This window comes from Pseudonaja textilis, chromosome 5, assembly GCF_049901715.1.
Source record: "Pseudonaja textilis isolate UNSWEBS1 chromosome 5, rPseTex1.2, whole genome shotgun sequence".
NCBI lineage: Eukaryota > Metazoa > Chordata > Lepidosauria > Squamata > Elapidae > Pseudonaja > Pseudonaja textilis.
The window spans coordinates 17,844,489-17,861,744 of record NC_141994.1 but is presented as its reverse complement, the minus strand read 5'-3'; the positions used below and the strand labels follow the sequence as shown (position 1 = coordinate 17,861,744).

The 17,256-nt window shown below is 33.6% G+C and overlaps 1 protein-coding gene across 1 annotated transcript in view; it reads left to right on the top strand.

Moving 5' to 3' along the window:
- SMC1B (structural maintenance of chromosomes 1B) overlaps nt 1–16,661 on the top strand; it is a 32,577-nt gene extending 15,916 nt beyond the window's left edge. Inside the window, 16 exon segments of the mRNA XM_087934216.1 lie at nt 2,697–2,882; nt 3,264–3,443; nt 4,595–4,741; nt 5,378–5,515; nt 6,775–6,891; nt 7,850–7,956; nt 8,416–8,557; nt 9,135–9,280; nt 11,321–11,474; nt 11,865–11,963; nt 13,014–13,170; nt 13,804–13,958; nt 14,836–14,987; nt 15,402–15,471; nt 16,379–16,611; nt 16,613–16,661. Of these exon segments, the coding sequence (XP_087790342.1) occupies nt 2,697–2,882; nt 3,264–3,443; nt 4,595–4,741; nt 5,378–5,515; nt 6,775–6,891; nt 7,850–7,956; nt 8,416–8,557; nt 9,135–9,280; nt 11,321–11,474; nt 11,865–11,963; nt 13,014–13,170; nt 13,804–13,958; nt 14,836–14,987; nt 15,402–15,471; nt 16,379–16,611; nt 16,613–16,661 (2,232 nt within the window).
- Nucleotides 16,662–17,256: the final 595 nt, after the last annotated feature.

Sequence of the window (17,256 nt, the reverse complement as noted above, 5' to 3'; positions counted from 1 at the left end):
GTACCGGATTATGATCTGCACACGTATTAGCCAAAATCTTTATATCCTGAATCTCCTTGCATAACTCACTATTTACCCAAGCCGTATCTATTCTGGTCCATGATTTGTGTGGGCTGGAGTAGAAAGTGAACTGTGATATTCCTGGGTTTCTCTTCCTCCACACATCCACAAGGTCTAATTCTTCAACCATCTTTTAGAAATTTCTTAGGCAATGTATTCCGTTCCTCGTCTTTGTTCACAGGCATAATCGTGACTATTGTTTGTTATTGTGTTGTAATCTCCTATAGTACAGATTCTTGAGTTACCAAATTCTATTAATTTCTCATATAAAATTTTGTAAAATTCACTTTGATTTTTATTGGGGGCATATATCCCCACTAATAATGTCTTTTTATTTTGTATTACCGCCTCTACCATTACTTTTCTTCCCAATTCCTCTTTATAAATCAATGTTGAGGCTATGTCCTCTTTTTGGTGAGTATGTCCTCTTTTATATATAGTACTACCCCTCTTTTTTTCTCTTCTGCCAGTGCTGAATACATTTTCCTCAGTTTTTTATTTACTAAATATCCCTGATCACGTGTCTTAATATAAACCTCTTGAATACAAATCGTATCAGTTCTTTGTTTTTCTAACTTAAAAAATACTCTTTTTCTCTTAACTGGATCATTTAACCCATTAATATTTATAGATATTAAATTCACCCCTTTATCCATTTCCCTTGTTACTTCTATCTAGATTAGTAATATTTTTCAATATGGGTTTAAACCAGGTTTCCCAAGTGGTCAGTATTGATCCTCAAAGGTTGATGGGACTATCCAAAGCTATGATGATAATGAAGATGATTCATTGCACAATCAGCCAGATGTTCAGGCTGGATTTGGCATTTTTATCCATCTATCAAGTCCTTCCCAAGGACATGGATGGGCAGATGTTGTTGTTTGTGATGTTAAAGGTATCGTCACAGGATGTAAGCTAATCCAAGAAAAGCTACCTTCTGCACTTTACTGATGGTGATTTTGTTATTGCCAGTGGTTTTCAAATGGTGGTGCAGTTGTTTGTTATAGAACTATTCATAGAACCATTAGTTAAAGAAGTATTTATTGAATTATTTTCATATAATAAATGTTTGAGTATTGATTAAATAATCTGAAGCTTTACGACAGGGTCGATGAGCTGAAGAGTTTGGGTGGGAGGCTAGTTTAATCAGAAGCAAACCTTCAAGAACTTGACATCAATTTTTAATTTAGGTACAAACATATACATATGCTACCTACTCACCAGAAGCTAATAATTTACAGTTATAATTGTAAATTATAATTATGTACAATTATAAACACAAAACTAGTAATATCTGTTGTGAATTAAATACTATTAACAATCAATACTATTTGCTGTTGCTGTTGATGTGGGGTAGCAGAGTATTCCAAACTGAGGGGGCTTTGAGTATTTGCAACTCTGACCTCTTGGGGAGAACTCACGGCACTTGCTACGATTAGGACATGTTAAGTGTTGTGCCCATTAAGTCTTGATCCACTGAATCCACTGAATCCAGTTGGAACAGCCTTTGGGCCATCTGGAAGGGCGGCCCACATAGAGCAAATTGCAGTCATTGCAGGAGCTGAGGAAGGATTTTGTCCGAGGAAGGCCTAATATTGATAAACAAGTTCAAATTAAAGCTCCTTCATAACTATGTGGAAGTGGTGGGCTCCATCCTGCTGGGATTCAGACACTGTCCCGTACCACTCAGTCTCTTGCAGCCTCCAAGTACTGAGTCAAGAACCCCCCCCCCCCACAGGATCTCCTGCTTGGCATGCAGTGGAGAAATACAGTTGGATATCATCAGTATACTGTTGATGTCTCACTCAGCCCCTCCCCTTGGTGTTAGAAGCACCAAGGCTCGGCAGCTTTATACGAATGCTAAAAGATGCAAGGGAATAATATATAGGAAGACCTTGACAGAGAGAGGGAAAATTCCTTACCAAAACAACAAGGAGGGAAACACTACGTAAGCCCAAACAAGGAGGGAGGCATGCCAGAATGTTTCAGATAGGCAGTTCCTAAATTCTTATTGTATAAAAGAGGATAAAGTAATCAGAGTGGCACTATTCTGTTACTAAAACCAACCTTAAAGTACTTTTAGCCCTAATATGAAGTAATTTATTAGGCTGACTCACATTTTGGGACTAACAAAAGACCAACATTATTTATTTGCTGTATTTCCATACACGTTTATGGGAAGTTCTTGGCAACTGGTGTCTCCATCGGTTGAAGTAATTTTATGCAAAAAAGTATGAATACAGGTAGTCCTCAACTTACAACCATAGTTGAGCCCCGAATTTATGTTGCTAAATGAGACATTTGTTAAGTGAGTTTTGCCCCATTTTATGACCTTTCTTGCCACAGTTGAATCATTGTCGTTTAAGTAAGTAATATGGTTGTTAAGTGAGTCTGGTTCACCCGTTGATTTGCTTGTCAGAAGGTCCCAAAAGATGATCCCATGATCCCAGGACACTGCAATCGTCATAAATATGAACCATTTGCCAAGCATATGAATTTTGATTACATGACTGGGGATGCTACAACAGTTGTAAGTGTGAAAAATGGTCATGTCACTTTTTCAGTGATGGTCACTAAACGAATTATAAGTTGAGGACTACCTGTAGTTGCAAATTAATACGCTATTTTTCTTTTAGGTTGGAAGACTCGTAGACTTGTGTCACCCCATCCATAAAAAATACCAGCTTGCTGTCACCAAAGTCTTTGGCAAATACATGACTGCAATTGTTGTGGCCTCAGAAAAGGCAGCTAGAAATTGCATTCATTTCCTCAAGGAAGAAAGAGCTGAGCCAGAAACGTTCCTTCCTCTGGATTATCTTGAAGTAAGTGGTTAAAGAAAACACAGTAACTTCTGTTCAATTCCCCTCACTCAGAATCTTTCATGGAAAGATCATAATATTTTAAATTTTATTCATAATTTTTATTGTATTCTGACATGAATATAAGGAGGCATACTTTGGATTGCCATTTTATCTCATTTACTCTGTTTTGATGTCCATTGCCTAATATCTATAGGTTTCTCTTTTGTCTTTAACTTCAAATTGGTCTGTTAATAATAAAATGTGCATTAGGTTTTTTTTAGATGGTTTTGTTCCTCCAAATATTATTTAAATATTTTTCTGCTTTTCTAATAGAAGGAACTCAAGTCATTTTGTCAGGATCTTTATCTAGTATGAGATTTACCCACCCCTTTTTATATGTAGGTTGAACCAATCAATGAACAGTTAAGAGAAATAAGAGGAGCAAAACTGCTGATAGATGTCATACAAACATCTTTTCCTCCATTGAAGAAAGCTATTCAGTTTGCCTGTGGAAATGGCCTTGTATGTGAAACAGTAAAGGATGCAAAACGGTTAGCATTTGATGGCTCACATCGACTGAAAGTAAGTACTAGGAGGGCTGAGTTTTAAAATCTAGTTTTTAAAGGATCTTTAATAAAGGTTTGGGATGCTAGTCAAATAAGCTTTGGCTGTGATGGAACTATATATCAGCTGTAACGTAGATTGTCAGGCTGTATCTTTGTATAGCTGAAGTACTGTTTAAATCTCTTCCCTGCTTGTTGGCTTTTAGAAATGGCAAGGTACTGATTTTTTAAATGCTGCTGTTCTGAAGGTTCTATATATATAGAATATATATATATAGCTCAGGATAGAATTGTGAGATACTAGGTGCTCTCTGAGCCTGGCTGTTTTCTTGCAGACGTTTCATTACCCAATTAGGAATTTCATCAGTGCTAGAAGGGAGTAGGATTTGCTCTCTTTTTAACAGGGTTATCTAATAATAATAAAAAATAGTATAAACATGGTTATGAATACATGAAATGGATACGAATAAGAAAAAAAAGAAATAATAGGACAGGGATGTTAGGCACGTTGGTGCGCTTATGCACGCCCCCTACAGGCCTCTTAGGAAAGGGGTGAGGTCAATAGTAGACAGTCTAAGATTAAAGTTTTTGGGGTTTGGGGAAGAAACCACAGAGTCAGGTAGAGTATTCCAAACATTGACCACTCTGTTGCTGGTAATATTTCCTGCAATTTGTTGAACATCTTCTTAACTTCAAGTGGTTGCTAAACAGCACAGTCATTAAGCAAGATCTACTTGTAACTCTGATTCTGTTATGATAACATGAACCCTAAAGCCAAATGTAGGATAGTCAAGAAATATTTATTCTAAATATTGTTGTTGACTCTACTCCTATAAAGCAGAATGCAAAAATAAAAACAAATATTTTGTCAAAAATAACAACAATGTATCAATTTTTATCCAGGAATCAATCTAGTATAGTGGTTAAGGTGCTGGCCTGAAAACCAGGAGATGGTGAATTCTAGGTATGACAGCCGGCTGGTGACTATAGACTAGTCACTGTTTGTCAGTCCAACCCATCTTATAGGGTGGTTGTTGTGGAGAAAAGAGGCAGTTCACTGCCTTAAATTATATATAAAAAAGGCAGAACAAAAGGGTGGTAGTAATAAGGATGATGGAAATAACTAGTTGTCTTTTTAATTTTCTGTTTCTGCTTTTTCTCAATTTTCAGACAGTGGCTCTTGACGGAACTTTGTTTTTGAAATCTGGAATAATTTCTGGAGGCTCAAGTTATTTGAAAATGAAGGCTAAATATTGGGAAGAAAAAGAAGTAAATGAACTTAAGGAACAAAGGGAGAAACTAATGGATGAACTAAAGGTAAAGCTACAAACTTTTATATGTGGCACTATATTCTAATGAAAAAGCCATAAAACTATCAAAATTAAATGGTTGATTTCACATAATTATTTTTAAATACTGGAATATTTAAACATTGTATACTTAGTAAACAGGTTATTTATTAAGTAGGTTAAGGAACTAATTGAGAATTGAAGGCAGTGGTAGAAGATAAAAGATAAAAGGAAAATACCATGAATGACACAGTCCTTAACTCACAGCTAATCTTCCAAGCTAGAATACATCAGTACAATTAGAACAAAATAGGACTAAGGATAGAATGAAACTGCTTAAATAAATCCAGAATGTAATTTCAAAAAGGATCCTAATTTACACTGAGCATCACTTCCCCAGATGAGTGTTTCTTCTGATTCTCCAACTCTTCTCCAGGTTAAGACCTTTTTCTTATCTGGCAAGATATGCCACTTCCTCTCCAAATGGAAGGCTTGAGAACAAAAGTGGAGAGGGAAACATTTCTGTTTGAGTCTCTTGGGCTTTGCTGTTCTCTTCCTACTACTTAGATTGACAATTGTAGGTTTAATAGATGAACTCTTTCATTTTGGGGTTTTGAATGATATATTCTGCCCCTTTATTACACTGTACAACATCTTTCCATAGATCTTACTGAAAATTAAACATAAGGAGGCTGATTTAAAGCATTTACAAGCTCAGTGCCAAGGAATTCAAGCACAATACAAATACTCACAAAATGAACTAGAGATTCTCAAGAAAAAACGTCTGGCTAATTTCTACAAGGTATAATTAGGCTTTCAAATTTTCTTTTGTCTAAATAACATATTTTTAATCTCTTATAATTAAAAAGTTTGTTGTTTTTATTTTTGAAAATCTGTGTAGTATGTTTTGTGTATTGTATTGTTTAGTTAAGTTAGATTTTTGTTTTAAGTTTTGTAGTATTTTTATGATATATTTCTTTAATACTGTTGCTGTGATCTAAAAAAAAACCCATGTTGGGATAATCTTATAAAGTGTTAACAGTAAAAGTTAAATTTATTTTAAATTGAATTTGACTTCTGGTAATTATAGTATATAAAACCATACATTGCAATGTCCTACCTGCAAATGAATACTTCAGCTTCAATCATAACAATACAAGAGCATACAATAGATACAAACTCAAAGTTAACCGCACCAAACTTGACTGCAAAAAATACGACTTAAGCAACAGAGTGGTCAATGTTTGGAATACTCTACCTGACTCTGTGGTTTCTTCCTCAAACCTCAAAAACTTTAACCTTAGACTGTCTACTATTGACCTCACCCACTTCCTAAGAGACCTGTAGGGGGCGTACATAAGTGCACCAATCGTGCCTACCGTCCCTGTCCTGTTGTTTCTTTTTATTTTTCTTATAAGTATCTATCTCATGTATTCAAAATTATGTTTATTCTTATACCTGTATCTTGTAAGCGATTGACAAATCAAATAAATACTAAAAATACTAAATACTAAATTACACAAACTGTGCCATGTTTGGCATTTCCTCTTCCTGAATGCTTTTTCAACTTTTCAAAAAATCCTTGTGTTTGCAGGATGTCTCCTATTAAAGTACTAAACAAGTCTGACCCTGTTTAGCTCTTTGAAGTCAGTTGTTGACTGGGTCTTGCTACTTAGCTAGGTAAATAAAATTGGATCACTATAGTAAATTTTTATTCAGCAGAACTACTGGGAGCAAGAGTCTCAATTAAAGTAGAATGTCCAAAATTAGAGGCTTACTTCAGCCCAAACAAGAACTCTGACATGGTTGTAAAATAAACTAAAGCGGATATGTGTCACCTCTTCCTCATAACAGTTCCTAGCAAGACCTATCCTAAGATCTGCTGTGTGTCTGCTATCCCTGTACTCTTTGATCTGCCAGTATACTATATTCTTGTTCAGCAGCTTTTATTTAAGTTCAAAGTCCACTAAACCAAGTTTATTAAATCACAGCCTTATTAATAAGTTAGAATAGTCGTTCATTAAATAAACCTAAATTTTCTTCATGTTTATTTTTCTTTAGGAAAAATCTATGCTGGAAAGTGAAATGGTCAATATACAGTCCCAATGCACTATGCTGAATGACGGAATCTTACAAAGAACTGAAAATATGAATGAGCTCAAAAAAAAAATTAATGAGGTATATAGGTTTTCCATTATAGCAGCACCGGAATTGTAGCTGGCTAGCGTATAGCACTGGCTTGGGGTCTTTTTATTCTAGCTAATAGGCAATATTTTCAAACAAAGAATATTTTTATCGCTAAGAGGCCATTTTTGTGGAATGTGACCTTGAATGTGATGTTGTACATTCTCTTGAAAAGCCGTGGATCAAATTTTACATTGTATCAAATTTAACTTTGGTCATGTTTTTGAAATTAGAAACTAACAATTGTTGGATTCCTAGATGAAATATTCAAATATTATACAGTAACTAAGGGGTGGAATCCACGCAGTAATCCAATGACTTATTTTTGTCTTCAAAAGAATATTAAAAACATTTTTTTTGTCAGTGTAAAATTGAAATGGAATGGAATATTGTTATTCTCTGAATGGAAATATTGAAAGTAGTAATTGCTGAATGTATCTGAAGCGATTAAAAAAAAACACAAAATGGGATTTAAAATGCAGACAAACTTTTAAAATATTCTTTCTTTCCTGTTTTGAAAATTTATTAGAAACAGAATTAATCTCATTAAGTTTCACAACATTTTTCCAATCATTTCAGCAAGAGTAAGTGGTGTTATAGCAGCTTAGTAAATTAAAATTAACGTTTATATAATATTGGAAATGTGAGCAGATGCCACAGAAGGAAATGCCACAGAAACCAAACCACAATTCTTGCATTTGAGATAGTGAAAGAACACAGTGATTTTGTCAACTTAAAGAAGAAAACATGTAATAGCAAAATACTTCCCCATTCTTCTAATAGTTTCTACCTAGAAGAATTTTCTTATACTGGTAAAATTCACATAACAAAGGACAGGTTTTTAAATTCCTATGTCTTATTCCATATTTCTTTATAAGAGAAATGAAGCATTCTTGTTTTTAGAAAATATATTTAATTCTTGTACTTTGGGTGGTGGATGGTTATATAATAGGTTGAAGACAATGTTTTTCATGAATTCTGTGAAGACATTGGCGTAGAGAACATTCGTGTATATGAAAAAGAACACATACAAAAGCAAGAAGAAATTGACAACAAGAGGTAATTATTCAGAATTAAAAAAAGAATACTCATTTTAAATTTCTTTGTTAAGTGCAATCTTTAATACATTTCATATCTATATAGGAAGAGGAAATTGCTGCAAAGATAAAATGTTTGTGTGAATAGAAAATGAATTTTTTAATAAAATGAGGTAGATGAAAGGAGAAATTGAGCTTTGGGAAAGAAGTAAAGTAGTTAATATCCTTTAGGTTGGATAGAACCATTGCTGAACTATCTGGAAAAGTTTGCCATAAGTACATTTATTATCTATGTAAAATATCCAGCATACCGCAGTCTGCAGAATTTAAATATTTTATTATAAATTTTAGGAAAGAGTATTCATGAATTTCCTGATAACCCTGTTGTATATTTCTTGTGTGAGAAACAAAAATCCTCACTAGTTGACAAAATAAATTGAGTTTATATTGTCTTCTATTTTGCAAAACTGTGTTTGGAAAGATCTGAATTTGAAAACCAGAAGACAAGACTGAATACACAACTTGAGTTTATTAACAGTATTATAGAAAAGATGGTAAAGAAAAATAGTGTGCTAAAGGCAGAAATTCACAAAGAAGAAACTGAAATAATTCACCTGAAAAAGGTAACTAATAGTTTTATAATAATTTGAAATATATGCAAGTCAGTTAAAAATATAACAGCACTTCTTACTCTAAATAATTAATGATTATAGGAACACCTGTAGGACTTTCTTATACTGTAAATTAATAAATTACTTCATTAAATCTAATTTAGAATCAGGGAATTGTAAAAATGTAAATCTACTTTCTCCATAATTCATCTTAATCAGAAATGTATATATGTTTTTGTTGTTTACTTATACAAAATTACATTACATCTGTTCATTTATACTGATGTTTTGTATTCCCTATCCCTGTCTTTAGATTAGTACTCAGTATGACTTATGAATAAATTACTTATAAATGTAGATTATGTATTGATAATTAACAGTGAAATCTGGACATTCTTTATTGAAACTTGTGTAAAATTTCATGTAAATATATGCATGTTTGAGAAGTTAACAATCATGGCAAAGTCACTAATTTTCATATTATTACCATTAATCTGTATTTGGCATCCTTCATTCAATATTCTGCTGAAGAACCTGTTTAACAATCTGGCATTTCTATTTAAAAAAATGACATGTTTTTCCTATATAGGATGAAGAAAACTTTTTACAAATGGTAAATGAAGTCATGGAAGAATTACAGCAGCTTAGGGAAAGGCAGAATATTAGTAAAAGCGATGTTGCAAAAGCACAGAGTGAAGTTGAAGAATCAAGGAAGGCATTATTAACTTTAAATAGGTAACTGATTTTTTTGTTGGAAATATAATTAATTTCACCTGAAACATCCTGAGTTAGGAACTTCTCACATTACCTTGAACTTTAATTCACCTCTAATAATAAATCCTCTTTCAAACAATGGGGACTACACCCAGTTCTTGACTTCATAGTTTGCATTTTCTCTTAAGGTGGAAGTCTAATGCCTTGGAAAATGCTTAAAAATTTACCTGGACACTAATTCAATTATTTTTTTCAGGGATGCAAATTTTAGTGATTAAGGTATTTGGATGGATAAGAAGACTCAGATCTCTGGTAACTCCCATCTTATCTGCTCCAGTGTTAAATCAGCTTGCTCCCAGATCATTTGAACCATCTGCAATACTTTTATTTATTAAATTCATTTTACTTTATTTATAAATAAGGATGCCTTTTAACAATATTAATGATTGCATGACAGGCAGTGAATTGGGACAGTTCACTTTCAGCAAACATACTAGTTCTGTATCTTGACATTGTTCATCTCATTCTTATCAAGATGAAATTCTTTCCACTTTTCTTTCTAACTAATGCTTAATGTCCATGGTGGAACCTGATCCTTTAATTATCTGGTATAGCATAGAACTTACTTTGCACCACATTCATTTTTTACAAGTTATCAAGTCTCTGTTTTGAGGCCTCTCAGATGAATCTTCTTGAATCTCTCAGCTATCTGTACTATACACATCCATAAACCTTGTTTTGCACAGCAAAGTAAATTCCCAGGATACCAATGCCTTAGCAGCAATTCTTCAAAGCACACCAGAATTAATAGAATCCTGGAATAATCTCCTCCAAAACAAAGAGTTATGAGTTAAATATTTAAAAGCCATTTTGTATGTGTATATCTTTTGTATCAGATCAGTCTCATTCTATGTATTGCTATTTTCTTTGTTATAGGATGAGCTTGAATCTTAAGTCAAAATTCAGGGTATATATGCATGTCTGTGCACACTGTTATGCAACATGCCATTCTAATACTTTAAGGGAACATTTCCAAATTTCTTTAATGAGCTATGTCTACATTGGATGCCTGGACCCTTAAAATATTGCCTATAAAGCTCTTTAGATAAAATAATGAAAATTTTGTTGGATAACAATATTTAGCAGATAAACAAAGCTATATTTGTATGTCTAAAAAATAGGAATCACTTCGATAAAAAAACATTACTGTATTCTATTCATAAAATACGTTACTGTATTCTGCATATTTACATTAAGCTTGAATGTTAAAAACACAGAAAGGTAAAGTGAGCATTCAGTAAATATAAATGAACAATCCCCTGTCTATGTAAATAGATAAATATCTGAAAAAGTTTGAAAACCTAAAAACTTGTTTATATGTTTCGAAGTTTTCAAACTTTTTCAAGGTGCAGAAATTTTTTATGTTGTTTTTTTGTTTTGTTCTTAAAAAAACCTCTTGGAAACTCTGATCAAGAAGTAAAGATGTACCAATAAAAAAAAACCTGGCTGTATATAAATGAATCTTATCTCTTACGGAACATCAGGCAGGGTATTTTGCAGTTTGAAAGATCCTGGTTAGTGTCAGGCACAACTAATTGGAACCATTCGTGTAGGTTGCAGCATAAACAATTTATTGAAGCCCATACAGAAGAGTCTGGTCAACTAAATTAGTGTTACATAAGAGTCAGTGGAATTCAAGGGGAGCTGGATATGGATCTCTTGTGGCAATGACTTTAAACTGAAGATGCATTTTACTCCACTCCCCAGTTCTGCCTGCTCTTCTCCTACAGTTAGTTTATTTCTCTCATTTCTCTCACTACTGGAATTGTCCAATGAGCAATTAATGTCCTGAATTTGGGCAGAAAGTGCTGAAGATCTAGAATGCTATGTTACATTTAAGATAATGCTGGTTAAAAGCGTAATTGAAAAGTATTCTGAGATTATCTTTTCTAGTGTTGTGTTAGGGTGACTGAATATTACATGGAAAATTTTGTCATAATAGTTTTAAAGTTTCTGAAATACCAATGTCACATTTTATTTGCCTTTCTCTTTTTCTGGCAGAGAATTAGCAACATTACAAAAGGAAGCAGGAGCTATAGAGACTTCTCTGGAACAGAAGAAATTAGAGAGACATAACAGGCTTCTTGATTGTAAGCTGCAAGATCTAAGGATAAGCCTTCTTTCAGGATCTTTGGATGACATTAGTGAAATTGAGGTACAGTAGCTTCCTTTGTGGCAGAATCATTAAGAAAAAAATAGATGTTGAAAATCTTCATAATTGTGTAAGCCAATACAATTACATTAAACTAGATTTTTAAAAGAGCTAGAAAGTGAATATTGAAATTGCAAATATGAGAGTTAAAGATACCAGAATTGAAGAAGCTTCTTGGTTGAGAAGCGAAATGTCTTCAAGGAAAAACAAAATCCAGTTGCCTTTTTAAAAAGTTCTCATCCCAAAGTGTTTTTTTAAAAAAAACATATAAAACATAATACATTATAAAGACATTTTAATTCCTTAAATATTGGCGAGATGCAGAGAAGTGAAATAGTGTTGCTCTTTATTTTAACTCTTACATATTAATACTGACTTAACTATTTCTTACAGTTGGAACCTGATACTCAAAGCACACAAGTTTCTGCAGATATCTATGAAAGAGAGGAGGCACTTCAGATAGACTATAGCAGTATTAGAGAACAGTTAAAGGTAATATGATTATATTTTTTCCATATATAATATTGATTATTACTCTAAGCAACTTACTACTCTGTGATTTGCTTAATGACCATGTGATGATTCAGAATTACAACTACATGGTTTGCTTAATCACTGTAATAAATTGCAAAATCGGGTCCGGTCATATTTATGACTGAAATTCAGTCCCAATTGCAAACATAGGTTGAATAATACTTGTAGTGTATAAAAAACATTTTCTGTTCAACTGAATACAATGGCAAAAACATGCAACATATTGCTGTGGTTTCCTGTGTGGCCTATAATATCTTTTAAAAAATCATTTCAATTCAAGATGTGGGAAGTGATATTTCAGTCAAGTACACTATGATTTTTATTCAATACTTTATAAAGAAATCTTGAAAGTGCCTTTCAATGAATAAACTTAACTACTCTTGTAGGTTACACTACTTCAGATTTTTTTAAAGCGCTTTAACTCACAATCAGACAGTTTCACATCTGGTTTGATTCAGATTCCAAAAGTTGAAGTTTACATAGTTAGAATTGGGTAGCTTCAGTATCACGCCTATATAAGATTATTACTGAGAAGCCTAATTTCTCCAGTGAACAGTGAGTATAGAATATACTATATAGAGTATATAGAGTATAGTATAATAGAAGTGTTTACAAGGTGTGGTCCTAAAAACCCCCCATCAAGATGGCCAACATAAGAATACACTTGAAGCTCAGCCTGCTGTTATCATACATAAAAAATAGGTAGAATTTTGATAGCATCACTGTAGCTAGCATCTTGACATTTTTTTCCGACCCTGCAGAAATTCCCAGGATATAATGAGTAATCAAATAATGGAGTATGACTTTCAAAAGATGCATTTCAACACCCATGCTATAATTTGTGTTCTTTAAAATTCTATATTATTTTATTATATTGTTTAATGCTATAGCTGTTCATAGATCTACTCCGCTTACTGTTTACCTCTTGAGACTTCTAATCAGTCCTTCTAATGGTTCAGAAATATTTCTTGGTTGTTGTCATCACTAATTGTTTCATTTTACAATTAGGAATTGCAATCTGACAAAGAGATTGGGACTCACTTAGAAAAACTTCAGCAAGAAGTGGAATGTGAAGAAAATGTTTTGTTAAAAACAACAGAACCAAATCTCAAAGCACTGGAGAAGTTTCATGCTGTTACAGGCAGATTCCAAGAATCTGTCAATGGTAATTAATGCTCAACTCTTTTTCATTAATTATTTGTGGAATGGAGGCACTTTTCTTTTCTAGCACTTCACTTTGTTTTATCTCTAATTTGGACTTTTGCCAGTGAATCAGATTTGGGTTCCAGTTTAGTTCAATTTTGTATGTATACATGTATGTTTATAAATATAGATCAGCATATGTACTCTATACCTAAACGCTTGTACATTTGAAGACTTCAAATGATTGAGAAAGCTCAAGAATAGCAGCACAATAAGCCGTAGTGCTGGTATGCGCAGTAGGACACAAATGTGTATGACTTTGTTATTTCCCACTGTGTTCACGGCTGTATTGTAATACTGCTAAATAAAGAGAATTGTTACAGTAAATAATATATTCTTTTCAGGGAGATAAGTTATTTTGAAGGAAGGACAAAAAATCAGAACCAAATATTGCCACTTGAGGGTTATTTTTTTCCTTCATTAAAATGTTGCCTATAAATTAAAATAGAATGTATGTTTAAATTTTAGAGTACTCTATTACACATATTTTTAATGATAGTTATTTTTGTGTTTGCTGATAAGGTGAAGTAATATATTTACTATTATCAGTTCTAATGCTTAACTGTTACATTTTATTCCGTTTAATCTTTCATAGCATTTGAAGTCCATAGGAAGAAAGCCAGATTTTGTAGGCAAGAATTTGAAAAAGTGAAAAAAAAGAGATACAAGAGATTCAGCCAATGTTTTGAACATGTGTCAGTTGCTATTGATCAAATCTATAAGAGACTTTGTAGAAACAACAGCGCTCAGGTTATTATTTCATTAATATTGATTAATTAAAACTAGACATTTGACAATAGATATGTGTATCATACATCACTATTAAGAACCTGATATTAATTTATGTATGCCATTTCCATACTGGGCAGTATACATGAAAGTTGCTAAAGTGAGGTATAAACAATACAGTGTAGTTAGAGAATGGAACAACAAATTACAGGTTAAACAGTTCCATAAAACATTGAGAGATCTTAAAACTTTAAAACATGAAGACCTCAAAATCCATTAAAACTTTCCTAAGAGGTCTTTTAATATCTGGAAAAACAAATAAGAAGTCTCGTGGCCTTGAGGGGGGAACAGCAGGTAAGTTTGAAGAATGGAAAGCATTGCGTCACTGAGAGTTGTTACCAGAGATGTTTTTCTCTTGGTAGGAGCACTTTGAAGGATTGCATCTGGCCGGGGCAAAGTATGGAGTGGTGTATGTGGGAGGAGGCAAACTTCAATCAGTAATTCATTATTCCAGAACATACTTTTAAAAGTACAAGCCGTTATTGTGATCCTTAAGAAAGCAGATCTATCTAGTGCAGGTTGAATCCCTTTTTATTATATCTCACTTAAGCTTCAGATCTCTTGCCATTCTGACACCAAACAGCTTTGTGAATTTATATGGATAGATAAAATTAGATGTCCTCAGAATTCTGGTTGCAATAAATCCCAAACACCAAACTTCAGATCTCCCGTGGTAGAAGATCTGGAGGAACTCAAGGCAACAATGACACTGTGAAGTAGCAGCCCAACCACCTTTTGAAACACTCTCTGCTGCCCCTAGCAAAGAATGGGATCATCATAAAACTGAGCTTAACATCCTCTACTTCTGAACTGAATGAAAAAATATTGTGTCTTGTAGGCCTTCCTTAGTCCAGAGAATCCCGAAGAACCTTACTTGGGAGGCATCGGCTATAACTGTGTAGCTCCTGGGAAACGATTTATGCCAATGGACAACCTGTCAGGTGGAGAAAAGTCTGTTGCGGCTCTGGCTCTTGTGTTTGCGATGCACAGGTAACAAGCTGGATCTTGCTACTGTTTCTGCCTTTTCCAAACCATATCACAAATTTTAAACCTGATAAACTTGACAATAATTGGAGGAGCACTCAGTCTTCAAACTGATTCTAACTGTGTACGCATCGTTGATTTCCAAATCCAGTTCAGAGGATAATGACTAATGTCTTGAAAACATTTTCCCCCGAACTCAGGCAAAAATAAGCCTTCAATATCTGGTAATTAGACCACATATTTTTAAGAATTTGTGAGTCAGTTACCCATGTACTGTAATCAAGGCTTTGTCCTACAAAGTTAGGTTCTTTGTTTGCTTTTGAATTATAAAGGTGGCAGCCTTCAGCCTTCAGTTCACAGGAATTGACCTCTCACTAATTTTTAATAAATCGTTTAATTCTGTTTACTTTGTTGTTTCAGTTTTAGGCCTGCTCCCTTTTTTGTTTTAGATGAAGTTGATGCAGCTCTCGATAACACAAACATTGGAAAAGTAAGTCATCCAGTTCTCTGTTTATTGTATCTATAGCCAATGTTTATTTGTATAACTCAAGGTGGGGAATATAATGAATTAATCTCCCATCACAACTCCTCTGTGAGGTGTGTTGGGATTAGAGAGAGGGATTGGTTCAAAGTTACCCAGCTTGTTTTCATGTCTAAAGTAGGATTAGAATTGTATCCTAGCCTGCCTCTCTGCATCAAGGTCATCTTCCTTATGCTGTACAAGACATTGACAAAAATGGAAATAATCTCAAAGAAACAGTGGCGGGTAACATTTATTGCATTGAGTTATCCAGTGTGGAATTGTCTGCGGTGAGTTGGCAGGTGGCAAGGTGGCTGTAAAGAATTGTCCCTTTCCTCTCAGGACTGCCTTCCTCCACTAACATCTAACTGCCCCAGTGGGTTCTGAATGGCCCCCATCTTTAGGGGCCTGGATGCATGCCTTCCCAATTCTCAATCCCCCGTTCCTCTCCCTTCTGAGGAGGAATTGCTTTTATTTTGGATAGAGCTCCCAATTGAATGTTAATGTTATTCTGCATAATCTTGCATTTTTTTTCCCTAATGTCAATTACATATTTTGGAGTTTATGGCACTCAGTTACTTATAAAAATAAATAAATTTTAGTAACTCAGAAATAAGTTATTTTTATAATGGTGCATTCTTCCTCTTTTCTAAATTTAACATATTTAAATCATAAATACTGTATAATGAAGAGTGTGTGTGTATAAATAAAATATAGTGCATTTTCAGCTAATATAAACCTCTTATACCATAGTTTGATAATCTGATTTTTTTCAAACAGCTTATTTACCAATTTATAAAGTAAATTTCCTTCTGAATCATACTGTATTTCACATAACTAGCAATTTTCATAGCCTTCTCTTTTTTCCTCCAAAAAGGTATCAAGCTTTATTAGGCAGCAATCAGAAGAAAGCTTTCAAATTATAGTTATTTCTTTGAAGGAAGAATTCTATTCTAAAGCAGATGCTTTAATTGGCATCTGCTTCAAGGTAAGTAATGCCTTTCCCCAACTTATTTCAGAGATGAAAAAGAGAAACCCTTCAATTAAATGAAATTTTTAATGATTTTGAAAACTATCCCTGTATCATTACAATAAGATAATGTGTGCCCAATCTCTCTTCCCTTTTCAGCAAGATGACTTTATGTTTAGTCAGATACTGACCCTTGATCTTACTCGATATCCAGAATGAGGAGAATGAAAGGCAGAAATGGAAGAAGAGCTCTCTGATTTAATGCCTGTTGGTTTCACTAAGTTATAGTTCTAGATAAAGTTATATGATTCCTGTTGCACTGGTTAAATGTGCAGTTACTAAATCACTTACTTCAGTTTAAAACAATACCATGAAATACTTATGTAGAACTGGTAAACTTTCTGCATTATATCAGCCAAGTGTACTTTTTTTGCGTTGATTGTTCATATCTGCAGTACCCAAGACCCAAACTAGAAATTCAAACAAAGGAATAGTGTAGTACATGTAATTTAAAAAAAGAGGGGATTGAACAAAACAAGACTTTCTAATCTGTTTCTTCTTGTAGCTTTATCATTAACTTGAAAGATGTTATATACATAAATATTTCCAACAGCAACACATATAAAACTATCAGATAGATCAAAGCAGTAGGATTAAGACTAAGTATTATATAGGGGAGGGCAGTATCGAAGGCTATAAAGCTTTGGCTGCTTTTGTGTATTAGTTTTGTCTTTTAGTTGTGCATTTTTTATTTGATCTGGGATTTGGGATGGTATTAGAAATAT